Source organism: Rhinatrema bivittatum, chromosome 2, assembly GCF_901001135.1.
Source record: "Rhinatrema bivittatum chromosome 2, aRhiBiv1.1, whole genome shotgun sequence".
Classification (NCBI taxonomy): Eukaryota; Metazoa; Chordata; class Amphibia; order Gymnophiona; family Rhinatrematidae; genus Rhinatrema; species Rhinatrema bivittatum.
This window is the reverse complement of record NC_042616.1, coordinates 344,974,255-344,991,487: the sequence shown is the minus strand read 5'-3', so window position 1 is coordinate 344,991,487 and position 17,233 is coordinate 344,974,255. Positions and strand designations below refer to the sequence as shown.

The window sequence follows — 17,233 nt, the reverse complement described above, 5'->3', positions numbered from 1 at the left end:
GTGATGAGCGCTTTTAGATTAACTCCATGTTGGAAACATGTTGGACATGCGTTGAATAGGCACTAATCCCATTAGGGGATGGATTAGTTCCTATTCAACCCGCGTCCGACTACAGGTTATATAGTGTGCTCGGCTGAGCGCTCTGCATAAATATATTATTTTTTGTATTTTTTTCAACTAGAGATTTTATCCTCCTGATTTAACCAGGAGCCACATTGCTTCATATCCTCTATGGGGTCGGGTGGCATTGCATTAACGCCCTCTCCCCATATTGTACAGGTTCTCCATCTCCACCAAGAAGGGACCATCCTTAGGTCATATCTTAGACCAGTGGTTCTCAACCTTTTTCCCATCGTGACACACCTGACAGGCCACACTCACATGTGTGACACACTGCTCATTACAATTCACAGCGGAAATAAGAAGTAAAGGTCCGGTAATTATTTTTATTGTTTAAAATGACACAAGGAAAAGATACATATTCTGTCTGAACAGAAATTACATAAATAGTAAACTTCCCACACCAAAACAGCACCAATTTCCAGCACTTAACAGTAACCACCTTACCTAAGAAAAGGCAACACTGAAAATATTAAGACACCAATACACCTCCTATTAGGAAAACGGACCAAGCCAGGCTGCTATAGAGCCCTACACAGAAAATACACGTCAGCAGAAAACCTCACCTGAGTCACATGTGCTGACCCTCACCTAACATAGAATAAAGAGACCAAAACGCATAACTAGAAGCATGCAGACAAAAACTGAATTGGAAACTGCAACAAGCCAGAGTCTCTGTATGCAGTGTAATAAAGGAAAAAAGAAACATCACCCATCCTTATAAAACAAATCAAGAAATATAAAATCAGTAGCAGTAAAACCATACTAACAAAAAGAACAGATTATTTCAAAACAGCTGATGAGTGGAATATCCAATAATTAAAAACTCATAAAAAATTTCTAGATACCAATAAAATATTTCAAAATAAGACACAAAGACCCAGTAACGAAAAATAAGGATACAAAAATGTTTTTGCTCTGCATACCTGGGAACGTTTGATATCCAGGTGTCCTGAGATTGTTCTGAATTAGCAGGAGGCGGGGTGGTTTGCTTGGAACTTTCTCCTCTCTCAGTCACATACCAGCGCTCTCTCTCACACTGGCTCTCAATTACACACCTATACACACATGCTCTCAGTCACTCACATATACACATGCTTTTTCTCTCACTTATATAGGCTCTTAATTACACATTTACGCACACATGCTGTCTATCTTTTCAGGCTTACACACACAGGCTTTCAATCACACACATACATGCTGTCTTTTTCTCTCACACACAGACTCTCATTCACATGCTTACAAACATGTCCTCTCTTTCTCTCATTTACACACAGGCTCTCAATCACATACTCACATGCTCCCTCACCTAAACCAGCTCTCAATCACACACAGACACACATACTCTTAATCATACATACACATGATCTCTCTCACACACAAAGGATCTCAATCATACACACATACTCTTTCACACAAACAGGTTTTCAATCACAAACTTACACATACAGGTTCCCAATTGTAAACTTACATTCATGCTCTCTCTCTCACAGGCAGGCTCTCAATCACAGACATACTCTCTTTCACATATGCAGGCTCCCAATCATTCACATACATGCTATCTCACTCACACACATACACACACAGGATCTCAAACACACATGCTTGCTTGCTCATTCACTCTCTCTCCTTCCCTCCCTCCCCGGAACTAGCGGCAGCAGCAGCCTCCTCCCAACCCTAACCTCCTTCATTTTCAGCCCTCGCGCGGAGAAAGGAGTCCCATCGACCGCGGGGGTTGACGTTCTTCATCTTTTTTCTCTGAGCTGCGCTGCTCATTCCTCCAGCCGCGTCTCTCTTCTGTTCTTCGGGCCAATGCTGACCAAACTCGCATGGTCTCTTCTTCCCACGCACGCACCCGCTGCTCACCACTTCCTTTTCTGCGGGGGGGCGGAAAGAAGAGACCATGCCGGTGCCGCGTTCCGCCCGGGCAGAAAGCATTTTAAGCTCGGGCGGAGGAGGACCGGGGAGCTGCTGGGTCAGCAGGGGACCTGCGTGTTCTTGGCGACACACCGGTTGAGAACCACTGTCTTAGACCATTCACATTTCAGCCATATAGGCTGAAGAGATGTTATCCTTATCTGACAGTCAGTGATTGCCAGAGAAACTGGACCTGCATGTGGTTAGAGGGCTAATTCAGTTTGTAAACTTACTTTCGCCAGTTTTTTATTTCCCTTACTTCCTTTCAGATGCCCCAGTGAGCCACATTTCTTTGCAACTTTCTGTTTATTGGTTTTGCTTTTTTGTCACTGGTGCTTATAGGATCAGAAAACTCAAATATAGAAAAGACAGAACTTCTTCATGAATAATGCCCATTAGGGATATGAATCGGTACTGGACTCGTTTCTGGTATCAGGTTCGTAAATGAAAAACCACGGGAAATCTTCGTTCCTGTGGTTCTGACCATTTGGTTTTTTTTTGGCTGTCGCAAGGCGAAAAAAAAAAAAACACACCCCGACCCTTTAAATTTAATTATTTAGAATTCCCCACCCTCCCGACACCTCCCCCCCAAAAAAAAACTTTCCTAAAGTACTTGGTGGCCCAGCGGGGGTCCCAGGAGCGATCTCCCGCTCTTGGGCCATCGGCTGCCAGTAAACAAAATGGCGTCGATGGCCCTTTGCCCTTACCATGTGACAGGGGCTATCTGTGCCATTGGCCGGCCCCTGTCACATGGTAGGAGCAATGGACGGCCGGCGCCATCTTTAAAAATGGTGATTAGTGGCAGCCGACGGCCCAACAGCGGGACATCACTCCCGGGACCCCCGCTGGACCACCAGGTACTTTAGAAAAGTTTTTGTGGGGTCGGCTATTCTAAATAATGAGATTTACAGGGTCAGGGTGGGTTTGGAGGTTGTTTTCATGTGCCCTTTCTTCCCGCCCCCCCCCCAAAATAATAGGGGGGGCGGGAAGAAAGGTTCTCCTATCGCTTTCAGGGACCCTCTCCTGATATTTGATGAGTTTGAAAATATCGTCCGATATTTTCAGTCGTCAGAAAAACGATTCACATCCCTAATGCCCATAGTCGTAATTAATCAATCAGATGCATTGCTGGTAGTAAAGAGCTAGCATCAAGATAGATGGACAAAAGGTGCTGACAAAGAATCTATAATATAAAGAGAGCAAATGCTGCTTAACTTGGGCTTGACATTCTGTTCAACTAGTGTGACACACAAAGGGCCTGATTTTCCAAGGCCTTCTATTCCTTGTCTATGGGGAAAATCCTATGAAATCAGGCCCTAGGTGCTTTTTGTTTATCTGTAAATTGGTGTTCTTGTCATGTGTTTACTACTATGACCTTAATCTGCCAATCTAATTACATGAAGTGGGTTTAGCTGTATGCAAACATTGCTGATTTATTCTAAGCAGTAAATAGAATAGCTTCTTATGTTTCCCTGGCATCATGAATTCCAAGCAATTTATTATTCTCCGGGATCTTCTTGCAAAAACGAGTCATTAAAAAAAGACTAATACAAATGTATTATATTGTGTTTTATTATCCTCCACAAACAAGCCTCAAGATCATAAATGGTCTAAGAATGTCCATGAGCTGTCCTTTCAATGATGTTGACTACATCTGCTTTTGTTTATAAGAGAGCGATTGAGTTGATTCCTCGGTTTCATTTTTTTACACTTCTTTCATGGAGAACTCTACCTTCAGTAGTATTTGTTCCTTTATTCTTGTTATTCTGATGCGTTCGATACAGAATCTGGAAGGGTGAACTTCTAAGCCTTAACTAATAACTTTGAGAGAGGCAATGATTTAGTAACCCCAGCAGAGCTACTGTGACACTCTTATACAGTTTCCAGTCACTTGTGAGTCAAACAAAGGTCCATATTCAAACAGTTTATCTGGCTAATTTCTGAACATAGCCGGACAAACTGCAGGTTTTAAATTTCTCCTCATTTTCATCATCCCTGCCTTATCCAGGTGAGTTTTTATCCAGTTACAGATTTAGCTGGGTAAGTCAGGGGGCATTCTGGGGCAGGGCTGATTTAGCAGGATGTCTGGTTGTGCAGTGGAGCCGTCCTAAAGGTATCTGCATATATGTATCCAGATAACTTTGATTTATCATCATATGTTTGCAGTGTAGGTACGCCACTTGGACTGTCCCCAGCTGAATATGAACCTCTGTCATTTTCACTAAATATTTGAGCAAAGTAGTCTGCTAATTTTAAATCTTCTTACTGGATTACAGGTTTATAAAAAACACTTGATGTTTGAGTAGGTAATTCTATAAGAGCCTGCATAGCAGCAAAGGTATAGGTTGTACACATAGACTTTGCCAAGTAATTTCAAAGCAAACTTATGGGCATAAGTTCATTTTGAAGATCTTTGGGTAACTGATCAAGAACATGCACAAATTACCTTGCACAGATACATGATACCAGATTACGCATGCACTCTTATGTACAGTAGCCCCTGACTGATTTTCGGAATGTCACTTGCACGCATAAAAAGTGGTTGTATGTGAGTAAGAAGTGTTAAAAAAAAAAAAAAAAAAATCAAAGCCTCAGTGGTCAGAAGATTTTTCAAAGCGGTAGGAAGCCCGACAGTATCACCTTTTAAAAATGTAAACAGTTTGACACATGACAAAACCTGTAATTGATCGTGTCCTTCACATTTCTGTTTCAGCAACTCTACAGAAAGAAGCCAGGGTTGTCTATTACGTGTGCAAAAGCTGGCCAAAATATGGATAAGAACAGATACAAAGATGTTCTGCCTTGTGAGTATTCAGAGCATATTGATGTTTTTACTGATGGTACCCATTTAGCACATGATGGTCATTAACTTCTCTCCAGACCAGTATCCTCTAAGATATCTAATGGCTATACAGTTCACTCTCTGGACACCTGTAAAAACATAAGAACATAAGAAAATGCCATACTGGGTCAGACCAAGGGTCCATCAAGCCCAGCATCTGTTTCCAACAGTGGCCAATGCAGGCCATAAGAACCTGGCAAGTACCCAAAACAGAGGTTCAAAGCCTACATATTCTTAAAATGTGAAAAATACCATCTACATTTCTTGCATATGTAAGATATACAGTGCTACAGGACTAGCAACAAAATATCTGCATTTTGCAGTTCACTCTTGCTTCCTTTAGGGCCCTAGGCAGTTTTGTGTGCAGATCTATCATTACCGTCCCTTTCTGTTATGTAGCAAATAACATTTCCAAGTAGTTGGTGGATGTACTACTTTGCTAGGACAGCAGTTTGTAGAATTGGTGCATGGCAGTGTTTTGGTGGATTTTGAGCACCATTGCTTGTCTGCAACTCTGGGCAGGAAGGCAGCTACTGAAGACAACTTACTCCCAGCACATTTCTGCTATCATGTTAATTATCTGGCAGGAGTTATTCAGGTAATGCCCATGATTGTCACAGAATTGCTTGACAGCCTGCTCAGTTCTTTAGTTTAGGGAGCCTAAAATCTAAAGACTGGTTCTACCACTATAGCAGCTCTTTTGACTGATTTGTTTAATCTCTGGTTCAGTCTTTCAAATTTAAAAAACAATGGTTTAATTATTTTCTTTCACGATTCAGATAACTATGGAAGGAATTGTATGTTCATCCCTTTTTCTTCTACAAGACAGATGGTCCACCTTTTTATTATTCTGAATGCAGTTGTTCATATGCCAGTAATCCAGAATTTGAACATCTGTTTCTGTGCTTATTTGGCCTAATAACACATTACATTAAATACAAAGCATGTCAGTTTTTCAATAATTAGAATACTGCCTTGTTCTCTCTTTACAGATGATGCCACCCGGGTAACACTGCAAGGAAATGAAGATTACATTAATGCCAACTATGTGAATGTAAGAGAAGCAGCCACAGCACTTATATAGAGTGCATATAATGATAGTGTCCAGTAGTCTGTGTAAAATAAGTTCACTTTTATCCTACTTTCCAAATGGAAAGAAATCGTAAAAGTGATATATGTGTGTGTGTCTTCTGTCCAGATAAAACTTTCAAAACATATCTGGGAGGATGAGGGGAGGGGGCACACGGAACATGATTCCAATAGGAATGGGGATGTTCACAATCAATGTATATGTGGAGATGTCTTGGAAAATAGGCCCCATTAGTTCTGGGTGGGACGACTTGTTACATTTTAGACTGATGTTCTCATTTGATATCAGGTTGAAAGATAGCAAATTCTAACAATGGTCTAATTGTAAAAGTTTTCCACAATTGCTAAAAGAAAAATTACAATAATAGGGAGTCTTGAGAGTACTAAAAGACTAAATATTTTAGCTGGTCCCACTGATTTCAGTTACTGTAATTGTGTTATTCTGCTGTTTTGGTTGTGGATTCAATTGTCATTTCTCATTTCCTTGCATAGCTTTGCATTCCCGAGCATTAAGGGATATGTGCTCTGTTTGTGTGCAAGATGATGGAGCACATAAAGTTCTTAGGGAAAAAGGTTGTTTGCTAATGCGGTTTTCCTGTGATCCATTTAAAAAAAAAAAAAGTTCTTAAGTACTGAAAAGGTAAGAGTGAAGTATTCTCAGAGTCATAAGATAATCCAGGTATTTGTGTATTTTGTGTTTTTTTAGTATTGTGGTTATGTGAGGCCACGTTTACAGTGACAAACTTAAATTTGGTGAACAATAGTTGATTCTATAGAATAGTTATTGGTTACCATCATTTGTCCTATGTCCTACTGTGCAATATAGGTAACTGCTTGTCAGAGGGAGGCATCACAGGACCACATAGATCAGAAAGTAGAACATTGAGAGCCAAGAATATATTTTGTCTGTCATTTGTTAATGGATTAAATTTACAATTCCCTGTCAGCTACTACTGAAGAGTTTTCCACCTACATATTGATGAGAGCCAGAAAGGAGAAATGTGCACTCCTTTGATCTTAGAAAGACTGGCCTGTCTTTATTCTTTTTTTCCAAGTAGGAATGTAAGAGAGGGATTTTTATATTTATTTGCTGGTCGATGCCTTATAAACTGGCCAGTCATTGTCAAACTTCTGTATCAAGCTTCATATCATCTGCTGAAAATCTACCATTTGTTTAATTTAATAGGACCCTAATATATTTAAATGCTGTGATTATTTCTGTCATGAGCTGCAAAGGGAGCAACTTTCTCATACTATGATTCAAGAATAGCATTATTGAAAGTTTGATGCTGCTGTTTGTACAATACATTTGAGAGAGTCCTTTGCTGCATATAAAAAAAACAAACACTGCCATTCCTGCTTCTGATGACCTTATATTGAGACAATACTATAATGCAGAGTAGGTGTTGGTATTGATTCAAATCAGTCCCCTTTTCTTTTCATAGAGCTTATGTGATATAATTAAACAATTCTGTAACACAATTATATTAAATTTAGAAAACTAGACTGCTCATATTTGCATTGTGTCAGTACAAGTCTCGTTTGATTGTGTGAAAAAATTTTAAAACTGAAAACTACCTATTTTATTAAACCAGCAGAGTGCTCTTTTTGAAGAGCAGGGGACTTGAATTCACATCTTTAAAATGTGGCATCAAATATAAGCAAAGCCCCCATCCTCTCAGATCCTTCTATTTAGCTCCAACAAACAAAAAGATGTGGATTGCCATGGAAATGCACAATATTGGGTAGATTTTCAAACTATGCGAATAGGCCTACTTTTGCTGGCGCATCAGGCGCCAGCAAAAGTACGCTGGATTTTAGTAGATACGCGCGGAGCCGCGCATATCCACTAAAATCCTGGATCGGCGCGCGCAAGGCTATCAATTCTGTATAGCCGGCGCGCGCCGAGCCGCGCAGCCTACCCCCGTTCCCTCCAAGGCCGCTCCGAAATCGGAGCGGCCTCGGAGGGAACTTCCTTTTGCCCTCCCCTCACCTTCCCCTCCCTTCCCCTACCTAACCCACCCACCCGGCCCTGTCTAAGCCCCCCCCTTACCTTTGTCGGGGGATTTACGCCTCCCTCCGGGAGGCGTAAATCCCCGCACGTCAGCGGGCCTCCTGCGCGCTGGGACGTGACCTGGGGGCGAGTCCGGAGGGCGCGGCCACGCCCCCAGGCCGCCCCGGGCCGTAACCACGCCTCCGGGCCCGCCCCCGAAACGCTCCCGGCACGCCCCCTAAACGCTGCGCGGTTCGGGCCCGCCCCCCGACACGCCCCCCTCGGAGAACCCCGGGACTTACACGAGTCACGGGGTCTGCGCGCGCCGGTGAGCCTATGTAAAATAGGCTCACCGGCGCGCAGGGCCCTGCTCGCCTAAATCCGCCCGGATTTGGGCGGATTTAGGCGAGCAGGGCTCTGAAAATCCGCCCCAATATCTCTAGGGCCAGCTTTGGGAATTTCACAGCAGCACTTGTAAGCAAAGGTTCCCCAACCAGTGTGCCGTCAGACTTGATAAGGTGTTGTCATAGAAAAGTCACCACTTCCTGATGCTTAGATCCAGGCCAGCACCTTGTAGTAACAAGAGACCCCAGTAGTGGCACTTAAACACATAGGAGCTTCTTTCTGAGAACAAGTGCAATCATGCATGCACCCCAAAGTATGTTAAATTTAATGAGCAGCATGCAGGGCACATGTAGACGGGCCATGTTTTCAGCACACATTGCACAAAGCACCACCTGATCTCTACACTTGAGCTTCCTTTGAGTCTTTTCAACCTCTCTTATCCCAAGGCTGTATGAAACAGGGAAAATGAAGCCGATGCAATAGCAGCACCTGGCTCAACGCACGGTTGGACGTACGTCTATAATCCCTGATGCAAAACAGGGGTTAACGCATCCAAAACACGTGTTCAATTGAGCGCATAGGTAATAACACTTATCACATGTAAATTCATGTTGATGAGGCTGTTACCTATTTTCCCCCAATTAAAAAAAAAATGTGAGCCTTTAACCCATAAAAATTACAGAAAAGCAGAAAATACTGCTTTTCGGTTCCTCTGACTTACTATTGTTGCAGTATTAAGTTGGAGGAACCAAAATATGAGAATTAAAAAAAAAAAAAAGTGTGCTGGCGATCAGATTAAGAAAAGGGACGCTCATAAAATTGAGCATCCATTTTCCCAACCTGATCACCACCTCTCCTGGGCGCCCACTGCCGAGGAGGATCCTAGGGGCACACAATTTCCCCTAGCTCCTCCTTTTTACTGCAGCACCTGATTTAAATATTAAATTGGGTGCTCGGGAAAGGTGGATTGGCGCACATTAAGGGAGTGGGTGTTCAGTCATGAACACATTGATATTGAATTGGCCTGTTTGTGCACTGAACACTACCAAATATACCAAAAATACCCAATTTCCTACTCTAATTGCTGGGAGAAGTAGTAGTGGAGCCACATGTCACAGACAACGTAACTAAACAAGCGAGCTGCCCACGCTACACTATCTTCTCTTTTATCCTGCACTTGTTTATACGGGAATCTGGTCCATGTGATGAATTCAGGTGTGTCTGTCCTCTTCCTGTTTCCTTTTGTTTTAAAATTTGGAAGAGACTGGTGGGCTTTTAAGTGCTTCCATCGCTCTTCTTTTGGCCATATGAATCCTCTCATGCCCACACTGCCTGCTACCTGAAGACCAGCATGCCACACAACACTTTTGTTAAAGGTGGTCTGCCTTGAGCTTGAAAAGGTTGGGAAACACTGGTATGAAGCAATGGAGTTGCCAGTTTCCCTGCAGTTTGGCCCGCAATATGCCCTCAGATCACAGACAAGAATCCAAATTGTCATAGCAGGGGTTGGTATCATCTTGTTTTCCTCTACTTGCTAGCCCAATATTTTTCAAAGCAAGCTTCTTCCATTCTGCAACTGTAATCTAAAAATATAAGTTTTCCTAGCGTGTAGCAGATGGACTCAGAACAAATGGGTATAGTGTGCTCGTGCTAGCAGTTGGAGACTGATCTGACGTCAGCACGTAGTACATATACCCCTGCAGGAAGTGCAGAAGCTCAGTAATTTCTGTCTCCAAAGCAGTTTGGAGCTACCTTACGCTCGCTGAGCGTTTTTCAAATTCTAACGACTAAATTCATAGAAGAATCCTACCTGAAGACGAGCCCCGCACTCCTGTGGTGGTACCCTCGGGTCCCTCCCCCAGATGAGTTTCCCGAGGTGATTTCCGTGGTCCCTCGGAGGTAAGAGCCTCGGTCCGGTGGCCGAATCGCGGCAGGGACCTAGCCCCCGAGTGAGAAGGGCTCGGGCGCGGCATAGAGGCAGCCTCGGTCCCGATTCGTTCGCGGTGAGGACTTGGCCCCCGAGCGAGACGAGTTCGGGCGCGGCTTAGAGGCAGCGGGTGCACTTCCTCGAGCACGGCGGTGACGGTAATCACCCTCTCCCCCCGCAGCCGGAGACCGCCCGGGTCGCAGCCGGGAAGCGCCGAAGATCAGATAAGGCGTACATCTTTACTTTACTGGTCTCCGAAGAGCGAGGATTAGCGGGGTCTGCCTACGTGGAAGCCCGCCAAAGAGGTCGCCATTTTGCCTGCCTGCTCGCCGTCGCCATCTGCCCTGGTTCGCCGCCTCGATCTGGCGTTCAGACTAGACTAAGTGCACAGAAAGTAATTCGGCGCACGTTGATAGGCGCACGGGGATAGGCGCACGTTTTCACGCATATTATCAGGCGCATACTCTCGGCTGGGAGTGCACCGGCGCATAGAGATAACAGACGCGATGGAACGTATGAGAGCCCATGCGTCCACAGAGCCGGCACCTCCAGAATCAGGCATAAGAGCTCTAGGCCTCTGCTCAGCATGCCACCTCAGAGCCACACAGAGCGAGGAACCAGACTCCCTATGTGCCCAATGTGAGGAGGCCCTGGGAGTTCCAGGCCAGGGCCGGTCCCAGCCCAGATTAATTGCCAGTTCCTCAGGGAACACCCCGGACCTAGCAGGCCGAGGTGAGCAGCCGGGGAACCCTAGAGACCTGGTGCCCCTAAGGCTAGAACCTGCTTCGCTCTCCTGGGTGGAATTATTCAAGGGGATTCACGCCTTTGTCAAGATGCAGTCTGATCCCCGAACGGACCCATATGTACCGGATGACCTTGCCCCTGGACCCTCAAGACCTAGGCACGGCCACCCGGAAGCCCCACTTATGGGGATTCAGATTGCTCTGAGGAAGAAGGCGAGCTCCCCAAGGAGGGAGAACTTCCCTCGGGGATAGAGCCATATCGAACTATGAGACGCTTCTTTCTTAAGGAGGATCTCCCAGACCTGGTCTCTCAATACCTGTCGGAGCTGGCTATTCCGGGCCAAGGCACCCCAAGGGAACCTAGAATGAACCCCCTGCTAGAGGGCCTTTGTCAAATGGCTCACCATTTTCCCCTCCTACAAGCAGCACAGCAGCTAATCGAGCTGGAGTGGAATGCGCCTGAGGCCTCATTCAAAGAGGGTCGGGCCTTGTCTAGCATGTACCCCCTGGACCCGGCGACCAAGGAGCTGCTGGCGTGCCCGATGGTAGACGCCATAGTTTGCACAATTGTGAAGCGCACCACCATTCCAGTGGAGGGAGGGGCGGCCCTCAAGGATACGCATGACCGGCGCCTGGACGCCATTCTGAAACAAGCCTTTGAGGTAGCAGCCATGTCCCTACGAATCGCGACCTGCTGCACCGTGGTGACGCGTTCCTGTTTATCACAAGCCAGGAACAACACCCCGGGAGAAGAAATGGAATCAGCTCTCTCGTTCCTCACTGACGCTGCCTCTGACCTAGTCCGTACGGCAGCCAAGGGAGTGTCATCCTCAGTGGCAGCCAGGAGACAGCTCTGGCTATGAAATTGATCGGCCGACTCCTCCTCCAAGACGCGCCTTACAAGAATGCCCTTTAAGGGATCCCTCCTGTTCGGCAGCGACCTCGAGAAACTAGCTAACAAATGGGGCGCCTCTCCATTACCCCGTCTACCGGAAGACAAGTCAAGGAGGAACCAGCGCCCTTCTCCTAGGCCATCCAGAGGTAGAAGCTCTCAACGCTTCAACCCTTACAGGACTAGCTACCAAGCACCTCGTTCTCAAACCAAGAACCAGTCCTTTCGGACCAGGCACAACAAGAGGGGAACCGGCTCGGGTTCGGGTCCCGGCCGCACCCCACAATGAGAATCAGCCGACCCATCTGGGGGAAGAAGCCATAGGGGGCAGGCTAACCCTATTATACCGCAGATGGGTCGAGATTGCTTCGGACCAGTGGGTCCTCGCCATCATCCAAGAAGGGTATTACCTGGACTTCCTTCGTCTCCCTCCGGACAAGTTTGTGGAATCTCCTTGTCCACCCCTCAAGAGGGCGGCACTGGAAGCTTCCTTGTGGAGGTTCCTGTCCCTGACCCTAAAAGCCATAATCCCAGTGCCTGCATGGGAGATAAATTCTGGGCATTACTCCATTTATTTCATCGTACCCAAGAAGGGGGGCACCTTCAGACCCGTCCTGGACCTCAAGTCAGTCAACCAGCACTTAAGGGTCCCATGATTTCGCATGGAAACTCTGCGGTCAGTCCGAAGTGCAATAACGCCAGGGGAGTATCTCACATCCCTGGATCTGTCAGAGGCTTACTTGCATATCCCAATCCATCAGGACCACCAGCGCTACTTACGCTTCAAAGTCCTGAAACAGCACTTTCAGTTCCGGGCTTTACCCTTCGGGTTAGCCACCGCAACGCGGACCTTTACCAAGGTAATAGTAGTAGTGGTGGCGTCACTCAGGAAGGAAGGAATTCTCGTTCCCTACAGCCTTCGCAGTCGCTGGAATACCTAGGAGTCCGATTCAACACCCAGGAAGACAAGGTCAGCCTGACCTCCAAGAGGAAATCAATACTCCGGAATCGTTTGCAGAACCTGCTGAGCACCACCCGGCCCACAGCTTGGGATTACCTACAGGTCCTCGGCCTAATGGCCTCCACTCTGGAAGTGGTACCATGGGCACGGGCTCATATGAGACTGTTACAATGCGCCCTCCTATCTCAGTGGAGCCCACAATTACAGAACTACACCGTGCATCTACCTCTACCGGCCAGAGTATGGAATCAGTTACGGTGGTGGCTGCAGCCCGGCCACACGAGCCGGGGGTCAAAGATGTCCTTCCCAACCTGGACCCTGCTCACTACAGATGCCAGCCTGAGTGGCTGGGGAGCACACTGCGAAGAACTAACTGCCCAAGGGCGGTGGAACAGGGAAGAGTCGGGGTGGAACATCAACCGACTAGAGGCACGGGCAGTCAGGTTAGCATGCCTGCGATTTGCCCACAGACTTCGATACAGAGCAGTCAGAGTGATGTCTGACAATGCCACCACGGTGGCATACATCAACCGACAGGGCGGAACCAGAAGCCGACAGGTATCCCTAGAAGTAGCCCCCCTGATGGCTTGGGCGGAAGCAAATCTCCAGGACATCTCCGCCGTCCATATCGCAGGGAAGGACAACACCACAGCAGACTTCCTCAGCAGAGAAAGCCTAAACCCGGGGGAATGGCAGCTGTCATCCACGGCCTTCCAGATGATTGTGGATCAGTGGGGGACTCCGGGCATGGACCTACTAGCGGACAGGTCCAACACTCAAGTACCCAGATACTTCAGTCGCAGGCGAGATCCTCTATCCCATGGGATCGACGCCCTGGTGCAGCCATGGCCTCCGGGGATCCTGCTATATGCCTTTCCCCCATGGCCCCTGCTGGGCGCCATTATACATAAGATTCAGTGGCACAGAGGCCTAGTTCTTCTGGTGGCCCCGGACTGGCCAAGAAGACCCTGGTATGCAGACAGGAGAAGACTACTGGCAGGGGATCCTCTACCCCTGCCCCCTCACAGGGACCTGCTGCGACAAGGTCCCATCCTCCACTAGAATCCAGCTCAATTCTCTCTTACGGTCTGGCCATTGAGAGGGCTCGACTGAGGAAAAGGGGTTCTCACAGGACAAGCAGGATGGTTGTCCTCACAAATGGGTGACATCGAGGATGGAGCCCACCACGGAAAACTTCTGTCAAAGTTTAAACAGAACTTTGACTGGCCCCTACTGGGCATGCCCAGCAAGGCACTGACCCTGCAGCCAGCAGGGGTCTCCCTTCAGTCTTCTTTTTTCCGCGCAGCAGTTGCCACGCGGTGAAAGGAGCTCTCTTACCACGTTCCTGACAGGAATTCGGTATTTTTCTTTCCGAAGAAAATTTGCCCCTCAGGGGTCTCCCTTCGACAAATTTTTGTCACCTCCGCGGAAACCGGTAAGTTTTTTGCCTTTTTTCTTCGACTACCGTCGAATTTGGCCCTCGAGGCCTGTTGGCAATTACCGAGCACGTGACTAAATTTGGCCTTAAGCCATGGCGACGGGGTTCCGTCGATGCCTGGATTGTACCCGGACTATGTCAATCACAGACCCCCATAGGGTTTGTGTTTTGTGTTTGGGTAGTGAGCATGATGTCCTGACTTGCACCAAATGTGCCCTAATGACACCTAAGGGTCGCAAAGCCAGGATGGAGAAGATGGGGCTCCTCTTCCATGCACCCACCCCAACGCCATCGATAGCATCGACGTCATCGGAACCGGCACCGTCGAAGTTGTACCACCATCGTCAACCCTCCGGTGACCGTCCACCATCGATGACTTCTCGGCCGTCGACTCCTGTCCCCTCCCCGGATGGGCGAGGAGACCGGAAGGACAAGCATCGCCATCGACGGCACAAGTCTCGGCCTGTCGAGGATCCACAGTCATCGACCTCTGAACAAGCCGAGCCACCGACTAAGAGGCCTCGTTCAGACTTGGCACCGTCCACGTCTCGTTCGCAGGCATCGAGGAAACCCTCACCCTCTCGGAGTGTGGGAGCCGTGATCCCACCGGTTACGGTGGTCCCTCCAGCTCTGCCTCAGCCTCCCTCTCCCGTCGAGCCGGGTATTGTTACCCTTGGTCTCCGGGCAGAACTGGACCGGCTGGTCCAGGAGGCCATCGAGAAAGCGATGCAAAGATTCCAACCTCCATTGGCACCGTCTCCGGCACCGATTCCGGCACCGGCATCGACCCCGGCACCGACTCCGCCACCGAGGAAGGAACCGACCACCGAACCTTTGGTGGAAGCGCTGGCACCGCTACTACAACGTATGGAGGCACTTGTACATGCCCTCCCATCGATAATTCCAGTAGCACCGACAGCGCCATTGTCTCCGACTGGATTTTCATCGGCGGGAGAAACACCGTTCCTGATTCCCCCCTTCCGGGGTGGTCCCATTGGTGCCTTCTCGTATATCTCCACCGATTTATCCTTTGGCTCCATCGGTTCCAAGACCGGCACCGACTCCATCGGCAGCACCGAAACCCTCGATGCCGTTCCCAGTACCGATTGTACCACCGGTTCCTCCAAGGTTTCCTTCGATGCCTTCGGATCCTCAACCAGGTCCATCGGGGCTTCAACCCCCAAGTGATCCCTATGATACCTGGGGTGATGATACATCTTCTGACACAGATTTACCATCACCGCCTTCTCCTACAGAGAGTAGAAAAAGATCTCCTCCAGAGGATCTCTCCTTTATTAATTTTGTAAAGGAGATGTCCGAAATTGTACCTTTTCAGCTGCAATCTGAGACCGATGACAGACACCAGATGATGGAACTGCTTCAATTTTTGGACGCTCCAAAAATCATCGCTTCCATCCCCATTCACCAGGTGTTTCTCGATCTCTTAAAGAAAAACTGGGAATCTCCTTCATCTGTATCACCAGTTAACAAGAAGGCTGACTCCACATACCTCGTCCAGTCAGCACCAGGCTTTCAAAAGCCTCAACTGGATCATCGCTCTGTTGTGGTGGAGTCCGCACAAAGAAAAGCCAAGCGTCTCAAGCCACACTCCTCCACTCCGCCGGTCAAGGACAATAAATTCCTAGACAGTGTGGGACGGAAAGTGTACCATGGAGCTATGCTGATTTCTCGCATAGCCTCATATCAACTCTACATGACGCAATATAACAGAGCCATCCTTAAACAGATGCAAGATTTTGCTGACACATTACCTGACCAATACCAGCCACAGCTTCAGGCCCTTCTTAACAAAGGGTTTGAAGCGGGGAAGCACGAGATCAGAACGGCTTATGACATCTTCGATGCCTCCACAAAGGTTTCAGCTACTGCCATCTCGGCCAGACGTTGGGCTTGGTTAAAGTCATCCAACCTTCGCCCAGAGGTCCAGGATCGTTTAGCAGATTTACCCTGCTTAGGGGACAATTTGTTTGGAGAACAAATTCAGCAAATAGTAGCTGAATTGAAAGATCACCACGAGACGTTGAAACAACTTTCTTCTGTTCCGTCTGAGGTTTCCTCCAAACAACCACTTAAGAAGGACTCTAAGAAGTCGTTCTTTCGGCCACGCCGTTACTACCCTCCATCGGCCAGGCCTCGTCCAGCTCGATCCTCTACTAGGCCTCAGCCGCGTCAGCCTAGGAAACAAAGGCCTACTGTAGCCCCTCCTCCTGGGCCTGCGGTTGGCCTTTGACTCCCCTGTAGGGAACACATGCCAAACCCCTCTTCCAGACATTCCTGTAGGAGGTCGACTGTACCATTTTCTACAACCTTGGTTGCAGATCACCTCAGATCAGTGGGTGCTAACAATTATCGCACAGGGTTACCACCTCAACTTCATAACTCTTCCGGCAGACTCCCCGCCTCTTCAAGCGTGGAGTCTATCCACCCATTTGGCTCAATTACAACAGGAAGTGTCTCTTCTTCTGCAATCAAATGCTATAGAACCCGTTCCTCCCTCTCAACGAGGCAAGGGATTCTATTCCAGATACTTCCTAATACCAAAGAAATCAGGGGGACTACGTCCCATTTTGGACCTTCGAGCCCTCAACAAATACCTTCAAAAAGAGAAGTTCAAAATGGTAACCCTAGGCGCGCTGCTCCCTCTGCTACAAAGAGGGGATTGGCTGTGCTCTCTCGACCTCAAGGACGCTTATACCCACATTGCGATCACACAATCCCATCGCAAATATCTGCGGTTTCTCGTAGGCCACGACCATTATCAATACCGTGTCCTACCTTTCGGTCTGGCTTCTGCCCCACGAGTCTTTACCAAATGTCTCGTAGTGGTAGCAGCATTCTTAAGGAAGGAAGGTGTCCACGTCTACCCCTACCTGGACGATTGGCTAATCAGGGCCTCCACCCAACAGATAGCTCAATCCTCCCTAAAATTGACAATTCAAACACTC

At 47.7% G+C, this 17,233-nt stretch overlaps 1 protein-coding gene across 5 annotated transcripts in view; it reads left to right on the top strand.

The window, feature by feature from the left end:
• Window positions 1-17,233, top strand: part of PTPN3 (protein tyrosine phosphatase non-receptor type 3) — a 723,876-nt gene that overhangs the window by 574,648 nt on the left and 131,995 nt on the right. For all 5 annotated transcript variants that reach the window (XR_003854628.1, XM_029589859.1, XM_029589860.1 and 2 more), the window contains 2 exons: window positions 4,751-4,841; window positions 5,872-5,933. Coding sequence is in view for 4 of the 5 variants with exons in the window: in XM_029589859.1 (XP_029445719.1) it covers window positions 4,751-4,841; window positions 5,872-5,933 (153 nt within the window). In the remaining variant the exon portion in view is untranslated. The remainder of the gene's footprint in view (window positions 1-4,750; window positions 4,842-5,871; window positions 5,934-17,233) is intronic.